Source organism: Mugil cephalus, chromosome 1 (assembly GCF_022458985.1).
Source record: "Mugil cephalus isolate CIBA_MC_2020 chromosome 1, CIBA_Mcephalus_1.1, whole genome shotgun sequence".
NCBI lineage: Eukaryota > Metazoa > Chordata > Actinopteri > Mugiliformes > Mugilidae > Mugil > Mugil cephalus.
In genome coordinates this window covers 35025583-35051272 of record NC_061770.1, presented here as the reverse complement: position 1 = coordinate 35051272, position 25690 = coordinate 35025583, and the positions used below count along the sequence as shown (strand labels likewise).

The 25690-nt window shown below is 40.6% G+C and overlaps 1 protein-coding gene across 1 annotated transcript; it reads right to left on the bottom strand.

Moving 5' to 3' along the window:
- Positions 1-335: 335 nt before the first annotated feature.
- mta2 (metastasis associated 1 family, member 2) lies at positions 336-24966 on the bottom strand. The gene is made up of 18 exons (XM_047603716.1): positions 24503-24966; positions 17441-17508; positions 16201-16294; positions 10881-10998; positions 9756-9819; positions 9519-9636; positions 9338-9440; positions 8909-9008; positions 6975-7163; positions 6810-6884; positions 6658-6716; positions 5672-5772; positions 4903-5042; positions 4588-4816; positions 3852-3941; positions 2555-2673; positions 2323-2465; positions 336-1831 (listed from the first exon to the last, which is right to left on the bottom strand). The coding sequence occupies exons 1-18, from the start codon at positions 24528-24530 to the stop codon at positions 1681-1683; spliced, it is 1989 nt and encodes a 662-aa protein (XP_047459672.1). The 5' UTR covers positions 24531-24966; the 3' UTR covers positions 336-1680.
- Between the last annotated feature and the right edge of the window lie 724 nt (positions 24967-25690).

Below are 25690 nucleotides of genomic sequence, written 5' to 3'. Positions count from 1 at the left end.
TGAAATCACAGTCGATTAAACTCAGGGTCTGACCACGAAGAAAAAAAATCTTTATTTCTTTTCTTATCAAGATACATTAAAGAATACGGAGACATTGGAATAAAAAACACTCGAGAAAAAAGTTTTCAAATTTGTAGCATGTCTGTCTCTCCCTCATACAAAAACCAGCGTCCCCCCCCCAAACCCGTCCCCTCATCCCCAACGTCCCTTTATGAGCATCACCCCCCCCCCAAACTGGAAATGACCCCCCCCTCCCAACCCCTGCCCCCCGATGAAGGAGAGATGTTTCACATGTACAGTAGCCTCATTAGAGCAGAGTTACACACATTAGATGTAAAAAAAAAAAAAAAAGTTTGCAATATGCCAGTTTTATTTATTTTTTTTTTCCACTTTTCTTTACACAGATTTATTATTATTTGCTACAAACTCAACACTTCCAATTTCTTTCCTTCTTTTGGAGAAATATCACAAAGCCCACATTGGGACCGAAACTTGCTTATAAAACCGGATCAACCCCTCGAGGGACGAGGGATCACAGGGAATTATAAATGATCCAATTAAGAAACGCTCCCGCTATGAATGAGGGGGGGGGGGGTGGATGGGGGCTAAAAAAAAAATAAAATAAAAGCCAATGAAAGCACAAGTTGAGACATTTACAGAAGAGTATTTGGGTTAGAGTCGAGCAGTATTTGTTTATTTTTTTTGTTTTTTTTAACGGGAACATGAATTTTGGTGCAAATCGAGCTGCATTTAACAGACGTTACTTTCGGAGTCCCACAGGGAAACGTCCCGGGACCCTTTGAATTTAAACGTAGTTTCATCCTCTGAGCCAAATGTGTCGTTAACGAAATGAATTTTTTTAAACAGTGTGATGGCAGATAAAAGCTGAACACACATTTGGGGTTTTAGGACGATTAACGGTTTAGACCCCCCCCCCCCCACAAAAAAAAAGAGGGAAAAAGATGAATGAATTTATCTGTAGAGGTGTGAAAGGGGCGAGATTTTAAAACCAAAAGCGCACATTCAACCTGCTACAGCTACAGGTGTGTCCCCCCCCCCCCCCAGGTCCAGTCCGTGGGGGGACCCCCCCCTCCTCCCCCCTCAGTCTGTGGGGGCTGCATATGATTATTTACAGATAGGAGACGTGGAGGGGAGGGGAAATAATACGAGTGTGTGCTTCAGGATCAGAATGAGAGAGAGAGATAATCTTGATTTAAGTTACACATTTAAAAACGGGCGGCGTTAAAAAATAAAAAGAGGAGGAAGAAGAGAAGAAGAAGAAGGAGGAGGAGGTGGAGAACAAAAAAAAGGAGAAGAAGAAGAGGGAGGAGGAGGAGGAGGAGGAGGAGGAGGAGTGGGGGGAGTGAATAAACTGAGAATCTGTAATAGAATCACTATGAAGCCTGAGGTGTGTGCGTGAGTGTGTGTGTGTGTGTCTGTGTGTGTGTGTGTAGATGAAATGTACAGTTGTCTAAGTGCTGGTGTGTATGTGTGTGTGTATTTGTGTTGTGTTGGACAGTAACAGAACTAAATAAAGATGACACTGTAAACAGGGACATGAAGACGACCCCCCCCCCCTTCTCCCCCCCAAACCACCATGTCCTGTTAAAAACACCCACCCACATCCACCCTCTCATCTTCCCACCCCCACCCGCCCGCCGCCTCCTCCCTGATGCGTCTTCAGTCTTCCAGGACGATGGGCTCGTTGCTGGGGGGGATGAGGGGCATGGCCAGGGAGCGGGGTGGGGGGGGCAGCTTGATCCGGACCAGGAGGTGGGGTTTCCTGGCGGCGCGACGCATCTCGGACTGGGTCAGGTGTTTCCTCAGAGCCCTGGTTCGAAACCAGACGACAGGACGTTACACACGACAATTAAGGCTCGAAGACAATGGGTCGACAACTAATCAGCCATAACATTATGACCACCTTCCTGAAATTGTGTGGGGGGGCCTATGAGTTGAAGGGAGGGGTCTCTATGGTGGATCACCCCACAGATACTTGATCAGTTTGGGATCTAGTGAATTAAGAGGTCTACACCTTTTTTTTAGATGTTTCTAAAGAGTTTTTACAGCGTCCTGCTGTCATCAAGGAGTGTCATTGCTATGGGGTAGGGGGGTAGGGGTGTGTGTGTGTGTGGGGGGGGGGTCTAGTCTGGTCTAGGTGGGTGCTACATGCTCTTCTTTGCAGAATCCATGGGCATTAGACCACATTTCCACCAAATTTTACGATATAGAAACATCTTCCAACATTCATTACTATGGGATGGGATGGTCATAATGTTATGGCTGACCCGCTCCCACGTCTAGAATAGACCAGCTTGGTACCTGGTGTCCTTGGTGGCCACGAACACCACGGGGTTGGGGGCCTCCCCCTGGCTGACCTTCTGCCTCTTGATGACGGACTGGGAGGTGGTCCTCATACCGGAGGTGTACGGCCGCCCGTTGGCCGGGTAGGGGACGCCCGTGGTCTGGAAAACCATGAGGGGAGATCATGTTAGCCATGAATGAAGCTACATATAAGTGTGTTTAATGTGTTGAGGGGGGGGGGGGCACTCACGCTGTCGAAGCCCCTCTTCCCCAGCAGGCTGGGGCCCACTCGGGGCTGGCTGGCCTGGTTCCTGTTGATGGGTGTCGGGGGTCCTCTGGAGGCCTTCAGTTTCAGAGGGGCTGAGATGGCTGCAACGAGTAAACAAGGGATGAACACCGCGTTTAAAAGAGGAAGAGAAGAAGAGAGAGGAGGAGGAGGAGGCTGATTCTACTGTGTGTCAATAAAAGCTCAGAATTATAATGTTAGCGCAACTATTAAGTGTTGACACGTGGTTTTCTAGTTTAAATAAATCTAATTTATATTAAAACTGTTGACTATCAATATAACTTTGCTTATAAAGTTAAATTAGTTCATGTCTAGTTTCCTTCCGGTTTTCACTCTCTAAACACATCGGTTAAAAAAAAACAACTATTTTATTAATAACAACAAAATGCTCGTGCTAACGTTTCAAATGCGGTTTCAAATAATAATAAAAAAAATAATATAAAAATATTTCCGACTGGTCATGAAACTTTGGTGGAATAAATTAGACCCATGTGGGCCTCCGTAGTTTTAACACCATATGGGAAACGCTGCTGCTCAGTGAACCAGAAGAAGCTTCAGACAGTTTGATTCACAAACTCCTGATGAATCATTCATGTGTTAAAGCTGCTCAATAATGTCCACAAAGATAATCATGGTTATCAATCTGAATTAATCTCCAACTGTGATTATTAATCGTGATTAATCTCCAACTGTGATTATTAATCGCGATTAATCTCCAGCTGTGATTATTAATTGCGATTAATCTCCAACCGTGATTATTAATCGCAATTAATCTCCAGCTGTGATTATTAATCGCGATTAATCTTCAACTGTGATTATTAATCGCGATTAATCTCCAACTGTGCTTATTAATCGCGATTAATCTCCAACTGTGATTATTAATCTCGATTAATCTTCAACTGTGATTATTAATCGCGATTAATCTCCAACTGTGATTGTTAATTGCGATTAATAATCATTATTATTCATCACGTTGGGGCAAACATCTGTATTTTTATTGCACCACTTTTAAACAAACAATATACAATAAACAGTTTTCAGTGCAAAATTAAACTTTAAACTATAAAAAAAAATGCTGTAATAAATGAAAAAGAAATTTTTTGCCGATGGACACGGGAAGCGTTAGTTTGGTCTGTGATGCCTTAACTATACGTTCGCCCCCTGGTGGTTGACTGACTACTGGTGGATTAGATGCATCAATTCATTAATGATGCACTAATGTTTTTATTTTTTTTAATATAACGTGTGAAAGGGTTCTTACCTAAATCCTTCACGATGGTGGCCAGCGACTGCCGAGGCACCAGTTTGCTCTTAATAGGAGTTTTCGTGGCTTTGGGAAGCCTGATCATACCTGCAGGGAGGAAAACATGTCAACCACAGGCTTCTGAAAACACGTTAAACCTCATAATGATGCGTTAGAAAACCAGACATTCATTCAGAATAAATAATGAAAAAGTTTAAAAACACAGCAATGCTCCCAGAAAGTAGTAGTAGCACCATTTAACATCTTATAATAATGTAAGAAGTGTATTAAATGTTATTTTTTGGCTCAAAAGACCTTTTATCTTTGAACACATCACTATGTTTCATCTAAATTTGATCGCACAGAGCAACATTTGTTGTAACATCACGGACGTGACTTTTATTTTATTAAGAGACTTTCAGAATTTACTAAAATAGTGAAAAATTCTTTTGTTGCGTTAGAGTAAAGTTGTTGTTGAGGACGTCATGAAGCTTCGTCCCCATAAAAACAAGGAAAATCTACTTTTCAAGGATAAAATTAAACTAACAGATGTCACCATGAAACTTCTCCAGTCGATTACTCACATAAATCAGAGGCTCAACAGACAAAGTGTAGTGAAATTAACTCCTAAATGTGCATTTTAATTGTTTATTTGTTGTTAATGTCTCACGTGAAACACTTTAACCTGCACACGGGTCAGAATTTGCCTCCAACACATTTAAGTGTTTAATAATGTTGAAGTGTGCGTGCGTACACTCGGCCTTGACGGCGTTGGCGTTGATGGAGGCGTACGGCCGGCGCGCCGCACGCCGCGGCTGCAGGATGTCCTCGCACACCCTCCGGGCCACGCGGGTCAGCTTGGTGGTCTGCAGGATGAACGTCTGTCGGTTTTTGGCCAGCAGCTTGGCGCGACCCTCGTTGCGGGTGAACGGCGACAGGCCCTGGACCTCCTGGCGCGTCATGTGACTGCGGGGGCCCGGCTCCTATACAAGGGAGGGAGGGTTAGTGGGTGATGATCATCAGACTGTAGAAAGGTAAATAAAAGATAAAGGAGGAGGAGGAGACGTACAGCGCCGGCTCTGGCTGCTCCCTCCAGCTGTGTGGGAGTCTTCAGGCCACCGTACTTCTTCCAGTAGATCCAGCAGGAGGCGCACAGGCGGCACTGCATGTTGGGGGGGCCCCAGGCGTACCACTGGGGGGACTGGGCCGCTGGGGAGGGAGGGGGGGGACACATTTAGACCAGAACGTATTCTCTATAAAGGTGCACATATATAGTTGGTATAGTGGTATAATGAGGTTTATTATCATGTGACTCTATTGTCACTCAAAGTTTATGAATGAACTCAATAGTTTAGACTGAGTGTGTTAAACAGAGATGCTCTAATCTGCCTCCATGGGATGAATTTAAAGAGATTAACTCTTATTCCTGTTATTATATATTAGAGTTTATGCTCAGAACTAAATAATTCTTCCTTATAGCACAAACCGAGACGTAACCACGTTAATCCTGTGTGTGTTTGTGTAAATGTGCTGCTGGCCTGGGTTTGTGCAGGTTTGAACCACTAATAAGATACAGAAACATAACAGGCCGAGGTCAGTTAAGACCTTTTAATGTAAAATCTGCTGGTTTTAAAGACATTTTAAGGCCTTTTATTGAGATGATCAAACTTTAGAGGTTTTCCGACTCCCCGGGATCTGAGCCGACGTCACGCTGGGATGAACCGAGCCTCAGAAACCGACCAACACTGATCATGTACTGATCATGTACTGATCATGTACTGATCATGTACTGATCATGTACTGATCGTGTACTGATCGTGTACTGATCGTGTACTTACTGTGGCAGCTCTCACAGCTGAGTCCTTTCTGAAAACCTGCGGCTCCGTTCATGCCGGGTTTGCTTCCCGGCACCATGATCTGATTGGGGTTTGGTTTGGTGCTGGAGAAAGAGAAGAAGAAGTGATCAGTAAATAACATACACTACATAAAATACAATAAAATAAACTGACAAAGGAAAGGAGGGTTATTTTAAACTGATGTTTATCCTTTTACTCTGGATACTAAATGATTTTTATTTATTTTATCATTATGTGTTTGTTAGTCTGACTCTTAACTGAATTTTACTTATTTTGTATTATTTTAATCATTTTAGTTGGGTTATTAATTGAATTTATTTTGTCATTTTATCTTTTAAGTCTGGCTTTTAACTTATGTTACCTTTTTAATCTGACTTTTAAAAAATTTTAACACTGTATTATTTTACCTTTTTATCTGCTTTGGACTAATTTCAACTTATTTTATCTTTTTAGTACGGCCTTTAACTAAATTTTTACTTATTTTTTATTCTTTTTTTATCATTTTATTCAGGTTAATTGTTTTTATTTTATCATTTTAGTCTGAGTTTTCACCTAATTTTACTAGTTTTATACTATTTTTAGCTTTTTAGTCTAGTTATATTAATTGATTTTCATTTATTCTATCATTTTATTTTTTGTCTGGCTTTTAAGTAATTTTAAGTAATTTTAACTTATTTTATCTTTTTAGTCTGGCTTTTAACCAAATTTTACTTTTTTTAAAAAATAATTTTCACCTCTTTAGTGGCTTTTAGTTGAATTTCATTTATTCTTATCCTTAAATTAGTCATTTATAATTACTAATTTCTCTCTCTGGTCTTTCCTTAACTTCATAGTGTTGGGGTGGGATAGTGTTTCCTCTTTAAACCTTTTGTTTTAGTTTACATGTAAAGCTGCATCTTTTGTATAAACGTTGCCTTATAAATAAAGTTTTCCTGATTGACAGTGTGGCAGGTGAACGTGACACTCACTAGGTGGGGATGTACACCTGCTTCAGTTTGCTGTCAGCCTCCGCCGCCTTTAGTCGCTTCTAAGAGACAAGAAAAGGAGAACGTGGTGAGAACGTGCACAGGAAGTAAAACGTGTTGTGTTGTTGTTGTGTGACGTGCTATAAAGCACAAACCTGTTGGATGTAGCGGTCGGTGGTTTTCCACATGTAGTAGAACTGGACCACGCTGGCGAGAGACTTCCAGGGAAGCTGAGGGGAGGACGGAGGGGACATATCTGGTCAAGTCTCCACGTTACAGGACACAAACTCGTTAAAAGAGGAGGAGGACGAGCGGCTTACGAAGTCCTGGCGGATGTCGTTGAAGTCCTTGCCGTACTTCTCCAGGGCTTCCTCAAACAGCATGGCCTCGGAGGCGCTCCACTCCTCCATCTCGTCACGGCAGAGGACGGGTCCCCCCTGAGGGACCAGGGTGGACATGGCCTTGGCCAGGTCGTAGTTGTTCTTCTGCAGCGTGTCCATAGCGTGGAACTGAGGACACAGACGGGGGGTTTTATTAAGGGTGGAGTTAGATCCAATACATTAACACATTATATGTTTGTAAAGACACTAGAGGAGTTTCCCACCGATGATGAGGAGGTTCTACTGTCCCAGTAAATATGATCCTATCAAACAATCAATTAAATGTCTTTCTAACATTATCGTAATAATTCAAATAAATCTTATTCATAGAAAACGTCTGACTTTTAATCTAACTTAGCTCTTAGGTGGTGACGGCTGCACAAAGCTTCTCCATAACAACCGACATTTACACCGACAGATGCAAGAAGAAAGTGACCTCATGCTGCTTTGTTGCCATTTCTGTTCATATTTCCACATTATTTATCTTTTATTTTGTCTCTTTATTCTTATCTACACTGTTTATTTACATCTTATCTATTTATTATAGTAACTAAGGGATTTAATCTGGGACCTGAGTGTGTAAATTCGTTCCATCTCATTCTTCTGTTCGGTTGTAAATGACAAATAAAAATGCTTGAATCCTTTTAAGTTCAGCTCAGGTCACGTTACGTCCGGAGTCGTTTTCTTTGGGTTTTGAACAATTATCTTTTAAGTCATTTTCATTAGTGTTTGTTTATTAAATCAGACGATAAAATACTTTGAACTGGTAACATATGGTGCACGACGACAAGATCGACTGAGTCAGAATAAAACCACAGTTTAAATAATCAATAGCTTAAAGTGCTGAGACCCTGCGTCCTCATATGGGGACGTTATGTTTTATGTTAGTGGCAGCTTCTTATTCTGCTTCATTTAAACTTTTATCCTCTTAACGAGATGCTAGTTGGTGTAAAAACACGATGGTGAGAGTTTCAGCGGATTCTTTCTGCAGCAAATCACGTAACAAAAGTGCAAAAATGTGCAAAACCTCATTAAATTTTACAGTTGTAACTTGATTATTTTTGCGTGTTAACTTTTCTTGTTTAATATGACACATAAATGTAATAAATGCTCAGTAGTAGCGAGCTATAACTTCGCTAATTAGCATATACTCATTTGAGGACATTGGGAATTCACTATTTGAAATTCTGTCTTTGCATGTTCAGTTTTATATTTTGTTATATCGGTGAATTTATTATAATGCAGCATGGAATAATCCCCGTGTCCACATATGAGGACATGTTTTTTCCACCTAAAACTACTTCCTTTTCAAGGGTGATGCTTAGTTTTTAAACTCGTTAGTTCCCGTTAATCCCAAATACGTTGGAGAATAAAAAGAATGCAAATAAAACCAAAGCTCAGGTATTAGGAGGTTAATGTGTTCATTTGTGTTTGGCATCATCTGTTCATCAAATGTGACGTTCTTTGAGCCATGAGGAGAGTTGAGCCATTTAAAGTGGAACCTGGGGTTAAAATAAACCCTGTTTTAAGCAGATATTATTATTATTATTATTATTATTACGTCTTCACTGGACCAGTCTCACATGTCCCAGGAACAGATGGACCCAAACTCAAGTTCCTAGTTCCATTATTATTTTAATTATTATTTATTATGAGACTCCTGTGATACATTTATGTGTTTTATATCTAAAAATGAAATGAAAGTACTTGAAATTACCACGTGTTGCTGTATTTAGATACGTTTAGATGTTTTATTTGTTGAAATCAACCTGATATAGTAACTGTTTATAACCTTCTAGGGTTAATAAACACATAAATGAATATCTCCCATGTAAAGACGTGCTGATGGTTGTGTGTCTGTGAGTGTGTCTCACCAGTGTGATGTCTCTGGAGGCGGCTGCTGCGCTCATGTGGAGGCTGGGCTGGCGGATGGAGCTGCTACAGTCCAGGGCGCGAGCGAACGTCCCCACGGCTCTGAAATAAAAACCAATCGGTTCACGTTTCACTTAAAACAGTCACACTACTTGTTTTTTATATAGTTTTTACATGAGTTGACCACTAGAGGGCGTAGCAGGCTGCTGAGAGTAAAGTGATTCCCTCCAAAAGTTTAGACGTCTGATTCAAAACAAAAAATAAAATTACCTGTATCACACACAATAAGAAACTCCTTTTTTCATTTTTTGCTTTTGCACTGTTGATATTTTGAACTAGTTTTGACGTTTTTTTTTTCCCAAACAAATAAATAAACAGGTGCATGCTTCGCCATGGCAACAGCCCACAGCGATGCCGGCGGACGACGTTACCTGGCCACCACCAGGAACTGGTCGATCTGAGGGTCTTTGAGCTGGTTGTTGGGGTCCCAGACCTTGGTCTCCAGCTTCTCCTGGATCCTGGTGTCGGCTTCTCCTGAGACAACAAGAGGACACGTTGTAATGTGGATGAACTAAAAACTGATTCATGCATCTCCCCGGTTTCCGCGCTCACCCTCCGCTAGCTTGTCGGGGATCTCCGCCTGGTACTTGGAGCCCACCCGGATCTCGCCCTGGTCGGCCAGCAGCGTCTTCTGGACGGGGTCGAACACCAACGAGTAGAAGAAACAGTCCTGGAGAGAAAAGCGGAGGAAGGAAGGTTAACGAGCTGTTTTAAATCTGACGCTGTTGATAAATAAAGCCGGAGAATAAACAGGCTTGCAGAGCTAACGTGAGCCAGATGGCGTCGTACCTCTTTCTCCAGGTATCCGGCCAGGACGTCGGTCTCGTTGAGGAGGGTGACGTTACATTTCCCCCTGGGGGAGGCGGCGAAAAGAGCAGAGAGGACGTTTACGACGGGGGGGGGGGACGTGAAAGACACTTATGTAGCTCGTTAAACGTTAAGACGTATTAAAACGAGCAATAAACCAAAGAACTAGCGTCTGATTTATGTCGGGATAAATGGACTAAACACACAACCGTCGTTAGGAATCATTAGCTGAAAAAGGCCCGAAGTGATGTGTGTTCATTAGTAACGAGAGGCTTCGAACATATTCTGTCCCCGTAGCCGTGAACCAGCTACACAGAAAATAAATCTAAACAGGAATTAACAAATAAAAGCACACGAGAGTGACTCTGTCATTAAATAACAGCATGTGGTTAATTACTGATACGATCACGTGGAGGCGAGTTATGTTATTAGCTCCATTATATCTGGTGTCTTTATTTAACTTCATTACCAGAGTTTAAAAGTTTAAAAAAACTTCCAGGCTTCAGGTTATGATTTAAAGTTTCTTTTAAAGTCACAAAACACGTTTCTGGCTTCACTTTCAACAATAGAGACTGAAAAACGAGTCGTACGGATCCAAAACAATGAAACAAGGAATTAGAAAATTGTGAATATGGAGGAAGCAGCTAGAAACTTTAAAGAGGAAACACGCTACTGTCATAAAACAGCTCTGTTCTTGGTTCTGAAACAGACGGTCAGTCCAGCCGACGTCTATTAATGGACATATTAGAGCTCATTCATGTTCTTGGTCTCATTTCAAAGCCAAGACTCTGAAGCTTCTATCACAAAAGTCAGTCCTAGTGGTTTTATTCTTGATTTTTGAGTAAAATAAGAAGTTGTTGTGTTCCCCTGGATTTGTTTTGTTTTGAAAACATGTGTTGACTCAATCCTATCATGACTTTTATCAATGAAATCAGAAGAAAATCACTCCTGTGTAGAGCTCCGATTGGTTTAAAAAGCTTTACCAGCGAAGGGATAAGCCAAAGGATGAAATAAATAAATAAGTGGGAGCAGAATAGTTGCATTGAAACGAAGTGTAATCCTGATTTCAGCGTCCGGGCTGCGACTAAACGCCAGTGAACAACGAACCGTATGTGAGTTGCGGGTAGAGATTCGAACTGTCGAGACAGGAAGAGTTCTCTGTGTTTCAGCTGGTGTTTCTGTTGTTCAGCCAGAGTCGGCTGCTTCGACTCCTCCTCAAATTCTCCTGCAAACAACAAACACAAACACGTCAGAAATTGGGGTTAAACGTGAGCCTGAGATGATCAAAGAACCGTTCGTGTGAAGGTTTTGCTATTAAACCTTTTTCCCAAACACCGTTATTAAAAAGACAGGATTGGTATCTGTGCAGCATCAAAACGTCACCAGAAATCAAACCAGTCAGATCAAAATGTGTAAATTGTGCGTTGTGGATGTTTGAGGTGGTAGCACGTGGTCATTCAATACGACCAACTTCACTCAACCTCAAAAAACAAACACAAAAGCTGCACCAAACCAACAACAAACACCGAACGCTACTTTCACAAAGCTAATGTAGCGAGAAACGAGTAACTCGTATCTAGACGCCAAAGCTACCTTGATATTTACTACAGAAATGGGCCTCGTAAAGGAGCAGCTGGAAACGCTGAAGTGGAACCAAAGGAACCACATGTGGTAACTTCAGCACATTGTAAATTGCGTCCATGTGCGTCTCAGTGAGGTTTGGAATAGAGATCGACCAATATGTTGGGTTTTTTGTTTTTACTGGTATCGGCTGGTATCAGCCCTGTGCTGCTGAAGACACTGCAGACTGTGCAGCCCATACAGTGACGCTAGCCCACTAGCATTGTGCATGTAGCTGGAATCTGGGAAATGCTTGTTCTCACAAGGCGTGCGGAGCATCCGTAAGAATAAGAGTTGAAAAAATGTTTTTCGTTCGCTTATTTTATTTATTTTTTTAATGCTAACCAAACAAATCTATTTACTTTATCACTCAGCACCAACCCTCTCTCTGTTAAGCCAATAGTGCAGGTTGTCAATCACCCACTGTCCCGTTTAGATGGGAGCCGTTGTGCTGTTGTTAAGCTTTTATTAGGAATGTGTGTTGATGTTAAAGCCGAGGTGTGAGACTAATTCTGCCTTTAAGCTAAACATAGTAATTAGCCTCTTTCAAGGTGAGGTGGAATAGACTGGAGTCCGCAGGGTCTGTTCAGTATGTCTCTCTAGATTTTATATATATAAGAGCGTTAAATATTCTCTGGGTTAAATTGAGACTTTGTTATCATTGTGTCATTTGTATCATGTAAATGAGGGGAGGAAAAAGCAGTATCGGCTGAGAAAAATCAGTAACACGCATCAGTCATTGGCCAATGCTGATGTTAAAAAATAAATAAATGAATTAATAAAAATCCATATTGTAAAAATCTGTAGTTTAGAAACATGTGAGTTTCATTCAGTCAATCAGAGAAAAACGAGACAACGCTCTCCAGTCAACTTTAACGCTGACACACAATGAAGAAGAGGCCTAATGGTGTCTAAATGGGTTGAAATAAATTTCTTTTTAACCCTTCTATTTAATGACTTTTCTTAATTTTAATCAATGTTGTTAATCATATTTAGATCCCTTATAAACATTGGATAATAGGAAGAAATATAATAGAAATGTGATTTATTTCACATTATCAAACCTATGTGATACTTGCAGCCAGTACGAGATGTGAAATAAAATAAAAAAAAAAATAATACATATAAATAAATAAATTAAGCCATTCACTGCGACTTGTTTCTATGTCCATGTGTGTGTGTGTAATTTGTTGCAAGCTTGAGGGGGAGGGGCTATTTATCTCGGCGGACTCCGCCCCTGCACTCAGCCACAGGAAACCCTGTCAGTGTAGGGTCACACATGCGCAGACAGCGAGCGAGAGAGACGCCACCTTAGGCCACACCCCTTTTCTGTTAACCTCTTAACCCCGCCCCCTTCCCTCCGCCTGTCCAGCCGGTCCCTGCCAGACAGAGCGGGAAACCCTGTGTAACAAACCTGAGGCGCCCATCCCCCCACAACATGTATCCCCAACACACACACACACACACACACACACAAAAAGAAGGAGCGACACACACACACTCTCTACTTTCTTTGCTCTGACACAACGACACAAGCCAAGTCAGAATTAACTCATTGTGTATTTGCTTCCCTGATTTTAAATGCAGACTTGTACTTTTTTTTTCTTAATTGGAAACCAAATTCAACCAGGTCGTGTCTGCATTAAAGGAATGAACCATCTTCTCTACCTTCAGAGAAGAAAAACGTAGCCCTGACCTGGAGCCACTTTCACTGGTGCATCTCAACACTGGTTGTATAGAAATGTCACTTTTAAGATGAAAAACTCGCTGTAGTTCGGGGGCTAATTCGATTTAAATTAAGGCCGAACGAGTAAGGCAACAACACTATGACATAGATTTTTGTCCATTTGCTTTAGTGCAAAGAACAAGTAAAGTAGGCGAATGTTGATATTTAATTAAATATCCTCTATTTCGCACCGTTAGCATATATATATATATAAATAGGTAGCAGGTTAGTGTAAAACAGTGTATTACGAATTAGCGATAGCATTTTTTGTAATTGAAATGTTGCGGTCATCTGTGTAGGTGACTGAAAAAAATACCGATATGGCAATATATATATCGCGATACTTTTTATTTTCGCGATACAATATTGAATATCGATTCTAAAAGCGAAAGTGAAAGTCGTGTTTTTTGGTCGATCCTGAACTTTTTCTGTGCAATAAACTGGAAATGGATCATTTGGATTAATGTTGTTTGTCCAATGTTTTATCACTGATGTTATTTTATGTACATATATATATATATATATATATATTATGCAACATGTATTTTAAGCTGCATTAAAAATTTCTCTGTGACATATGTAGAATATTGCAATATCATGATATCGCGATAATGTATCGTATCGTGACTCAAGTATCGCGATACGTATCGTATTAAGTCCTTGTCAATACCCACCGATACTAAAATGATGGTTTAAACCAGGGGGTGTCAGACTCTTTTTACTTCAGGGGGGCAACATTCACCTCAGTTTGACTTCAGACCAGTAACACAACAAGCGTATTAACGTCTAAATAACGACAACTACAAAAGTTTCCTTTTGTTTTAGTGCAAAGAAATACGTTATGAAAGTGTTTACATTTACAGAACTGTCCTATTAGAGAATAGTATTAGAGATTCAATTTGTCCAATTAATCTGATGCACATATATACACAACGTCTACAACGTTACTTCTGTGTAATTGTATTGTGTTTAACACCTGTGCATTGTGTAATCTTTCCTTTCCTTTTACTATTAGCGTCCCCGTTAGCACCAGCGTCTGCTATTCTTCCTGGGGTCCGACAAACATGTAACAAACGCACAAACATGCTCACGTACACATAACAAACACAGAGTTACACATAATGCAACAAAAACTAGACAACAGCTGGATTATAAATGAATAAAACGTAGAAAGAAATGTAATGGCCGTCATTTGACAGATTTTCCTGGGGGACACATTTCTTTTTGTGCCTCGGTTAGGAAGTTTATGCTTGTTAATAAAAAAAACTACAAAATAAAGTTAAAATGAAGGAATTAACTCCTCGTTGTTCACCACAGCCAGATAAAAGCAAATGACTTCCTCTAGCAGTTGAGACTGATCACATGAAGTATCTTGCTTCGGCCGAGCCTCATCTTTTGTAGTTATTTATTTAAGGTCATAAACCAAAACCACACCCACCGTGCGGGGTTGTGTCATATTTTTAATCTTTGTCGGCTGAAGTTGAACAGGAACCAAAAATCACTCGTCCAGTAAACATGTCCTCTGTGTGGACGTAGTTCAGTGAATTGGAGGTGGACGTTTGAAGGTCCAATTCTACCAACTTGACTTAAATGCAGCACGAAACAACAACAAACACCCAACGTTATGTTTATTTATTTATTGCATTTATCATGTGTAATATCCGCATAGTTTCACATCATTATCATGGCATTTGAACTGTTTCTATTCTTGCTCTGAGGCGGTTTATTTATTTTAGTTCCTGGTTTTCAATAAAAAAAAAAAAAAAAAAAACATGTAAACCTTGATATCTGAGTGTTTTCTTTCTTTTTTTTTTAATTGCAGTCTCATTTTCACGTGAACAGAGCAAATATCGACACAATTAACACCACGAGTTACACGGAGGCGCCGCTGCAGCTGCTGCTTTTATACGTTTATTCTGTTAAATAACGGGACGTTGGTGTTAAACGCCACAGCTTCTCTTTTAAAAAAAAAAACGTTGTGTCGCTACGACGCCGTTAATTGTTACATTAATTACACTATAAAGACAAATACATTAATATAATACATTTATTTAATTTATTTTTTTTTTCTTCCTGTTGTAAAGTCGACCACGTGGCTCCGGCTCCACTCCCTCCTCCCACACCCTGATCCAGGCTATGAGCCTAATATGGAGGGTGGAGGTAGTGGGGTGGTGCTAATGACATGCAGACTACTGGAGACTGATCACATTCACCCCCCCCCCCAACACACCCCCACCCAACACACCCCCACCCCCACCTCCTGGGCTGCAGAGCTCCAGACAAAGACGTCCACACACACACATAGAAACCAACCACGCTTCAAAATGGATGCATCACCGTGTCTTCCTCCTTCGTGTGGACAAGTCATTTCAAAAAGAACATGTTTACTGTTCTACCTTGTAAACACAGACGTCCTTATCAAGTTAAGCGTTCGATCTCATCTGAAATAAACTGAATTCCTTCCCCCTGCAGCTTCATAAAGGCGTTTCTTATCTTCCTCGTATTCTCCCTGGGTCACATGTTCACCTTGGACCGTGTTCAGTCCCGTAAATACTCCTGTTTAAAGCTAATGTGGAGCGAAAAGACGCCACAAATCAGACCAATAGACTGGACGTGGACGTGGACAACGCGTCTCCACTTCCTCCATTGGTCGAACTGATGCTATTTTCTCCAAGTGGGCGGAGCCATCTTGGAACTTTTGGAGGCGGAGTTTGATCAGTGCCGATCTGAGGGCGGAGCCACGTTATCAAACAGTATCAACGCAACGAGAAATATCGTCAAATGTTGTTTCATTTCATGCACAAAACCAAAATAACATGGATGTTGTGTTTGTAATGAACAAAGGTGCAAAGTAAAGTAGTATATTTTTTTTTTTTTTAACCACCAGATCTGATGCTGAGTTTGAGACAAACATTAAGGACGTAACTTCCGCTCCTTAAGCATTGGTGCAAATTTGCAACACAAAAGCTGAAGAGGAGCTTTTATGTGAAACACAATGAGAAACAGGTTGGTTAAAAAGTCGGCCCGACGTCATCGTTCTCACCTGGGAGAGAAGAGGCCTTTAAGTTATTGTTCACTTACTTGCGTTGCTGTCGGCCAGAGTGTTGAGGTTGCCTGAGATGTCTCGCCTCCTGAAGAGACACACCACCTTCGCCTCCACATTCCCGTTCGCTGTCTGTTGAGCGGAGAGTCGCTGGTTACTGGTTCGCCCTCGTAACGAATGAAGCGCGGGTGCAGCTACCGACGTGTTAGCGCTACTTCATTGTGTTTTCAGCTGAGCTCTTACACAGTTTGGATTCTCTGCAGCAAATTCAGTTTGTTTCCTGTGAGTGAATGATGGGAAGCCACCTAGTGTTTGGGTGGAGTCATTACAGAACGAGACAAACGAGTATGAATGACTCACACTGGCGTCGGCTACGTACGTACGTTACTACGTCTGTGTCAGTACCTTAAATGAGTCTTATCTGAGCTCCGTTAGCTTTCAATTAGCTCCTCCAATTTATCATTATTTCCCAACATTGGTTATTATCATGACAAATAAATCACAACAAAATGATTTGTCATGGGTCTGGACATCATCTCATCTCCATCTCATTGTGCTGTGCAGCCTTTAACACTCAGAGATGACTCTGTTATCCTGCTTCTCAGCACAGACCCTTCAATGTAAGAGTGTTACATAAATGAGCTTAATCCTTTGACTGGGAAACAAGCCTGTGTCATATGCTGCTGCTGCTGCTGTTATATAAGTGGCTCCTGTACCAGTGTCCTGTGATTACAGTAGCCACCATTTATCATTTAACTAGTGTCCAGGAAAAGCAGATAAACGCAGGGAAATTACAAGCCTGCGTAGCATGAACGCCGCTAAAACCATTTCAGGTCTGTGATATCTGGTGTGCAGTGTGTTACAGTTGCTCTGTGTGTGTTATCACGTGAGTATTATTCAAATCAATGTAAATACGGACAATATGTCTTCACTTCCTCTCAATTTGTTGCCATTTTCATGGAGAATATTACAACTACAGAAACTATCCTTGGAAATAAAATGTTTGAAGTGTATTTTAGTGCTTTGGTTTGGCCCAAGTCCCGCCCACTAACACGGAGGAGGCGGAGCTTATGACCTATACTGCAGCCTCCGGCCACCAGGGGGGGCACTACTAGCTTTGGCTTCACTTCCATCTTTATAGTGTCTATGAGTTTCATGTATATTATCAATAGAGATTAACATTTATTCCACTGTAAAGACAAAAAATAAAAATGCAGTGGCGTAACTTTCATGTGTGACAAGAAGAAGAAGAAGAAGAAGAAGAGGACGATGACCAACCTTGTTCAGCTCTTCTATTCTCCGGATAAGGTAAGGGTTGCTAGAAGAGTTCTCAAAGTACACGTAATCTAGAAGAAACGGAGAAAACAAAAGTTAGTGCAGAGTCAGAACATGATGCTAACTCGTAAAACATACGTTGTAATAGTATAAAACCAGAGAGGTGGGTCTAAACTGTCTTCATTAAAAAAAAAATCTAATTACGATACTAACGAAATGTTTACACGTAGAATAAGATCATGTTTTAGTCTGTCGTTAAATTACCGTAATGACCTTAACATTGGATTTAGCATCATTACGGTAATGATTTGTTGCCCATTAGCAGCAGCCTGTGCACGAACACTAGCGATGACGCTGTTGATATAATGAGACGTGTCTTTCTGTGAAGTTAAGCAGGTTCACATTACGTCTGGAAGTGACATGATCACATAATGAATAGAGCAGAAAATGAGGACGTGCACGTCCAAAACTGGAGAAAGCATTTAGGAATATAAATAATGAGCGAGTAATTCAGTCCAACGAAAGCTGAGCCGAGTGGGAAAATAAAAAAAATGGCAGCGATTCCAACTATTTCTTCTATATACATTTGATTATTTTTGATAAATTAATCCAACATAACGAAATGTTGGGTTTAGAGTCAGAGTTTAACCCAAAACACGTAACAGCGCTCGACGTTTTATTCCTCACTCGCTGCGTCGTGTAATAATTTCAGTCTCTCTGCTGCGTTTTTTTTTCCCCTCCTTCAAATGTATTTTCCAGAAGTTAGGATTATGCCTTCCAGCAGCTCAATCTATCAACACTACATATAATTTAAGACCCATCTGTCACCACCACCTAACAACCCACAGCCTGATTCATATGGTGTGTGTGTGTGTGTGTGTGTGTGTGTGTGTGTGTGTGTGTGTGTGTGTGTGTGTGTGTGTGTGTGTGTGTGTGTGTGAACAGGCCGACAGAAAACTCAACGAATTAGTCAGCTCAGTCATCTGTCGTCAAAATGTAAGCGAAGGCCTGAAAATCACACGGCAAACTCCCAAACAAAGCAAAGATGCATTCATATGTGTATATATATATATATATATATATATATATATATATATATATATATATATATATATTTACTTTGTGTGTAACGGCCTTTTGCATATTACTGGACAGTCAGGAAGTCAGCTGATCAACTTCTTCAATTCTGTTTGCATTTTGGCTCCATAAAAACAAACATGAGTGTAGTTAGAGTTAAAGTTTGGCCTCATTAACACATCAGCACTGGTTCTGGACACGTCCAACTCGAGTTTATTGTGCAGATACCAATCATTTAATATTCAGTATCGTCCAATCTGAGTCAAAATCCTTGTCAAACGCCCACAGTTCTGTCTCATTTGGGTTCATCTTCTTCTATTGATTTCTAGCGATCGAATTATCAACCTCAACCTCCTCGTTTTAATCCAGATTCAACCACAAGTCAAACTCCGGACACAAAAAGACAGCTACGTCTTCCTCCAGCCGAGCTGGAATAATTGGTTTAGGAGACACCTGCAGGTCAAGGGTCACGAGGTCGAGGTACGACGACGGCCGGATAAGCTGCAGCGCCGACGACGTTCACGGCCACGAGAAAACCGAGTAAATTAAAGAGAGAGCAGGTGCAGTAACAGGTTAAACTGTGTTGCGTTAAATATCACGGGCGTCACCTCCGGCCTGAACTGACGGCGTGAAATCAACCCCACGCTGTGTGGAGGAGATAATGCCGCTCGAAAGACGGCGCCACTACAAGTGTCAGCCAAGCGTGGTGCAGTAAAACAGAAAATAAAATAAATAGCCCAGGTACAAACACTCGGCCTGTTTCTGGATGCGTCATCCGGGTCAGGAAACAACTCACATTAACGCAGATGTAAATGCATCTACACGATATTTAGAAGTGTTTGTTTTCTCAGAACCAGATGCAAAAGAAAACGATGCATCATATACTGTAATTATTTTGATTTATTTTACAACTCGCACACAGTCTCACCGGTAGTCGCCGTTATGTCACATCCTGTTTCCACAGCATCAAATAAAGATTTACGCCAACGTTATTATTGTTTGAATTCAGGATTAACATTAAAACACATGATTTCGTAGAGATGTCGGCCTTTAAAACCTGCACCGATCAATCTCTCCGAGTCTTTTTTATTTGCGTTACAGACAAACGTTTTCTTCGTTAGCTCCACATCGAGCTCCATCTGTTCCACCCACGAGCAGAGCGTCTCAGGAGGGTATCGACGGGCTTCTGATGCGTCCACCACGAGAAGAAGAGGTGGAGGACGGACGGACTGAGACGGGATTTCTTGCTCTACTTAGCACAGTGACGGGGAGGCTGAATGGAGGAGCATCACCTCCTCGCTGCAGGAGGAGGAGGAGGAGGAGGAACACAACATCACGTTACATAACGGCGGAGAGCTCACTAAAAGGGGGATGTGCGCTCGCTCTCGTGTGCCCAACGCGACTAATTCTGGCTGTAAAGACAGTGGTGGTAGCGGTGGAAGGGAGGACACTTATTCATGTCTCACACTGAAGCTCTGTGGGACGTATAAAAAGGACGTCCAGTCCAGGAGACAGTCGGCTGAGGCCGGACGATGGATCAATGATCTTAGAGAGACTTTTTTTTTTTTTAGCTGCGTCGAGATCAAACACAAAGCTGGTTTTGTGTTAATGTGGTATATGTGAAAATAAATCTAAAGGGAGATGATTTAAATAAAAAAAAAGAAGGTGTCCTGGTGTGGACGTACGTGGCTGGGATGGCGCTGGTGTAGCCGGGCGCTGGAGGGTGAATAAAGAGCAGGAAGCCCTTTGACTAATCTCTGGGGAAGATAATGATCTTACACGCAGCCTGAACACCGTGTGCTTCTTGGAGGACTGGTAACGCACATCAGGCCTCGCTGTGACAAAAGAAATCCACACTGAACCCCTGAAATCCACGAACGCTGACTAATTTAACTCCGGCGTCTCCTGCTAGTGGCGCGCACACATGACCAAACACACTCGTCTTCTTTGTTCCTGCGTTGCATAACCAAACAACTTAACCTCGTTACTGTGGGAGCTACTTAAAAATCAATTTGGAAGTTATTGCATAACCACATGCTTGGTGCTAACAGCGATTTATATATATATATGTATGTATATACACACACATGGGCCAGGCCTCTGCATCAAACCTTTACACCAGACATGATGAGATTATTTGCGGCATTTTGGAGCCTGGACAGGACGGACGCTCAAACCGTCCATAAGACACGAGTCCTTTTTTTTTTTTTTTTTGCAGAAAGCAACAACTTTCCATCCTAACGTGTCTCAGGAACAAGCATCGCCATTAAACTTTGCCCACAAATAAATAAAAAATAAATAGATATTAGCAGCAACTCTTGATTCGTTTCCCCCGATCGACTTTGTTCATTAACCCCCAAACTCCATTTACCATTAACATGTTTTTTTATTCTTTTTAATGATATTATTTATGATAAAAGTTCATATATTTATGAAGTGTCGAGCTCCTTATAGATAAAACAATCCAGCCCTGCACACATTAGTTTCACAGGCGGCAAACGTAGCGTTGGTTTCGCAAAGAAATGACCCAGTTTGGTGAAATCTGATTTCTGACATTTGCCCAAAGAAGAGAAAACATTTCCACGCACTTGAATTTGTACAATGGCATCACTTTAACATCTGTGTAAAAAAAAGACGGAAAGATTCGACAAAAAAAAAAGTGCCTTTTGGGCTTAAAGACGGGTTCATATCAGACCTTTGTATGTTCCAGCTGCCAAAGATATATTTTAGTTTGTTTTTTCTAAAGAAACAGAATAAATCCGCCTTCACCTCGAAGGAGTTTGTTTAACGTGTGGGGACAAAAAAGGCCTTTAGAGAGGAGAGAACGTCGTAATATTTTATTATGTTTATATGCAAATGTGAACGGTTCCAACCCAGACTAATCTTAATTCTTTACTCTCCGTATTTCAACACAATTTATTAAAGGGAAGCGTCTTACGGGGCTGTTGGTTATTATTCTTGTGAATATTTTCTTGACTGCATTAAAAAAAAAAAAAAAAAAAAAGCACCTCTAGCTAGAAACAGCTGTCTGAGAACCACTTCCTTCCTTATTTGTTTACACATAAAAAAACATAATGCATCTTCACCCAGTGCCAATAGGAAGGGTGACAAAAAAAAAAAAACCCACACTTGTTCACAAAGACGTATTAAAGACGTATTAAAGACTATTAGTGGGCCGGTGGGAGTCACTTTATAGTAGTGAAACAGAAGAAAATAACACAAAAAAAAAGGAAGTTATTAAAGGTTAATCAGCTCAAATATAGAGACAACGTGTGAAACTAAAGCTGGACCTACAAAAGTTGTGTTGTTTAATTTAATGAAGCCAGACATCACGACAATTTCAAGGCTTTAACATCAACATCTAATCAAATTGCACCAATTGAAGATGATGCACAGCTGATCCAGGTGGTTTAATAATGATTAGGTCACTGATCCGACGTAGGTAGAAAAAAAAAAAGACGAGGACGACAACTTTTTCAGTGCGTTTGGCTCATGTCAAAAACCGAATAAGAAGAGGAATCAAAAATCATGTGATGAAACACGTCTGCATGTGCGTGTGGAGGAACTTTACGCTGGAAAATAAACTCCATCAAACAGAAATTTGGAAATTTGCCAGCGTGGAAGTTTGGCAAGAAGTTAGTAGGAAGTCGTCAAATCAAAAAAAACTACAGCGAGTCCAGTGAAGCTAAAGGCAACAAACACTTCACGTTTAAAAGCAGAGAGGAGTTTCCTGAGGGTGAGGGAGTTTAGGGCGGCGTTGGAGGACCAGAACATTTCTGGTGCAAAGGTACGAGCTCCGCTCTGTAAACTACATCAACTCTGACAGAAACATTTACTGGACTAAAGCCAGGTACACATATTATCAAGGAGAATAAGGGCAAGAAAAACCTTTAGAAAAGTTTGTTCATTCAACATCTGACTCAGGTCTGAACTGCAGCGCATATATTAGTAAACAGTATTTTAAGTTTTAAGTAAAGTACGTCTGTTGTTTGTACATTGTTTCTAGGATCCTAAGCATCTAATGAGTTCGCTCCATCTGCATTTCACTGTATCTGTACGTTGACAATAAAGACATCTATCTTTGTGTGTGTCCATCTTTTGGGAAGGGGACAAGAATATCTTGATTGAGACGTCCCCGATACTATTACACAATCTGATAGCCGATATCGCCGTTTATTTTGGTGAGTACGAGCTAATTAAGAGGCTCCTGATCGCTGCTTATTTTGCTTATTATTGCACCTATTTCTCCTGAATGCAACGTCTCACTGGCTGTTATTGTTTGTCCCTCAACAGACTCAAGGAAAGTAAACATAAAACTACTATAGATTGTATAGTACTACATGTCCACACACATATATATCGCACTCCATCAATTATCCACACAACAAAACTTATGGGTGGAATCTCCTTGTGATGAAATAATAAACACACATGTAAATACATATGCACCGTATGGGTTTCGGTTCTGTCCTGCTGCTGTTAACAACGTAAATTTCCTCATTGTGGGAATAATAAAAACACATCTTATCTCGTATCTTACAATTACGCCGGTAATTACATCGTCTTTCAGATACTAAACTTCCCTCTCTGTTCATGAATTGAAAGTCTGACCACGTAAAAGTTCATATTCGACGAGTTTCACTATCAAGATCTTTTAAAATCCATATAATGTTTAACTGGGGTCAAGTTTTAAACCAAGGAAACACATTCACAGTTTTTAAAGCTATTTCAAAAAAAAAATCAACTTTCTTTCTTCTGTGGCTGAATGTTAGCTCACACACAGTGATGCTAATAACACAGACAAAGAGACTTACAGCTACAATTCGCTATATTCCAGTAGACACCAGACGACATGTCGCTTTTATGCCTCTTACATTAAATAGTAAACTCTCAGAGCCGGTTTCAGACTGGCGGAGGAAACTAGTAGTGACGAGACACCCCCACCGCTTAAAACTTGCCATTTTATTCAACAAAAATGAATAAATATCCCACGTAAATACATAAATACGAACTGGCGGCTAACACTTTGTGTAAACTAAGTCAGTTGGAGTTATTTACACGTCCCCTTCTTTGGCTGAGAGTAAAAGCAAAGAGCTAGTCCCAGTTAGCGGCTAACAGTTAGCTCCACTTAGCGTATGGTGACCAGACGCCCCCGATTTCTGGGGTCAGTCCCCGCTTTGTGTCACCTGCTCCCCCCCCCCCCCCCCCCCCGGCTAATGCTGTCGCCGAAAATGTCCCCGATTTCAGAGTTTTATGAATGAGGAGAGAGAGGGAAAAAATGTCGCATGCAGACTTGCAACAACGAGTTTTACGGTAGCCGGATGGGAACATATGGGAAGAGATAGTGAGCGCGTTGCGCATATACTACAAGTATTACGGTAGCCGGTCGCGCTGCTATTGACATTACAGGCATCGCAGTTTAAATATCTTTAAATATGAATAAATAAGTCAAACTAAATGAAACCATCAGTGCCCGAGTTTCTTTATTCCACCGTAATAACATTTAATTCTCTCTTGTTAACTCCCGAGCCGCAAATGTCCCCGGATATCATTTCAGAAATCTGGTCACCTTAAGTTAGCGGCTAACAGTTAGTTAGCTCCAGTTATCGGAGCTACCGGTTAGCGGCTACCGGTTAGCCGCTAAACAGTTAGCGGCTAACTGAGCAGACGGCTAGCGGCTAACCTAGGTGCTCACTACGTGGAAAACACTGCGCCAGTTTTCTTGTTTGTTTCACTTAACTCGCAATTACAATTCGCCAAACACCGGTAGACACAAGACTGTGCCGCACTTTTATTTTTCTTAAATTAAATAGTAAACTTTCAAAGCCGGCTCACGCCACTCAACGGTCTGAACGTACGCACGGAGGCTAGCGAAGAGCTAGCTCCAGTTAGCGGCTAACTAGTTAGCCGTCTAGCTAGCCACCTTGCTGTCGAGGCGAACAATCACATAGTAGGGGGTGTCTTCAAAATTGTAAAAACAGTCCTTACCTCCCACTCGGTACATGTTGGCCGCCATTCTCTCGTAACCTCTGTCAAAAAGCAGTCCCAGGGTATTCCCCGCTCGGGTAGAAAAGGGTCAATGGGGGATCTATTTTATTCCTTCATTTATCGTAGACACCCCCACCGAGAAACAAAGCCGGCTCCGGGCACAACAAGCCGAGAGCCGTGGCGGGTAAAAAAAAAAAAAAGAAAAAAAAAAAAAAAAAGAAAAAAAAAAGTTTAAAGTTTCCGTTAGCTCCAGAGGTTATCCACTCCTCCTCTTAAAAAATATACACAAGTCCTTTTTTCTGTTTTCGGTCCCTTTTCGGACGACCTTCCTTCCTTCCTTCCTTCCTTCTCCTCTTCCTCACTCACTCATTCACAGCCAGCCTGTCTCTTACTCCACTCTTCCTCCCATCCTCCGCTCCCAGCTTCATCCTCCTCTTCTTCACCTCCGCTCAGTTCAACCCCCCCTCCCCCTCCCCCTCCTCCTCCTCCTCGTTCGTTCGGACGCGCATCGTCATCTTCGGAGACTGTCGGCAATTTCCGGAATGTCCGGATTAAAATCCAGCAATACGTTTTTATTTATTTATTTATTTATTTATTGTATTTTATTTAGTTGGAAATTTAATTAATAATAATCAATAGTGTATGAAGTTACAATATTTATTTTTCTTCTTCTTCTTCTTCTTCTTCTTATTATTATTATTATTATTATATTTTTTTCTTGTACTCATTTATTTTATTTCACTAGATTGTAAATTATATTTTATTTTTATTTAATTTTATTAGATTGTAACTCATACTTTTGTTTTATTTTATTTTACTAGTTTGTAACTTATATTTTATTTTTAATTTATTTTACTAGATTGTAACTCATATTTTTGTTTTATTTTATTTTACTAGTTTGTAACTTATATATATATTTTTAATTTATTTTACTAGATTGTAAATTATATTTTATTTGTATTTAATTTTACTAGATTGTAACTCATATTTTTGTTTTATTTTATTTTACTAGTTTGTAACTTATATTTTATTTTTAATTTATTTTACTAGATTGTAACTCATATTTTTATTTATTTTATTTCACTAGATTGTAAATTATATTTTATTTTTATTTATTTTATTTTACTATATTGTAACTTATATTTTTATTTATTTTATTTTACTAGATTGTAAATTATATTTTATTTT

Bases quoted from the DNA above. Each gene is read 5' to 3' on its own strand.
- mta2 (XM_047603716.1), bottom strand. From the start codon at position 24,530: ATGGCGGCCAACATGTACCGAGTGGGAG. The intron at 5,773-6,657 runs GTGAGTGTCACG...CTCTTTCTCCAG, and splicing joins CAGGTGTACATCCCCACCTA to CACCAAACCAAACCCCAATC. The intron at 4,817-4,902 runs GTACGTCTCCTC...TCCCTTGTATAG, and splicing joins GAGCAGCCAGAGCCGGCGCT to GAGCCGGGCCCCCGCAGTCA.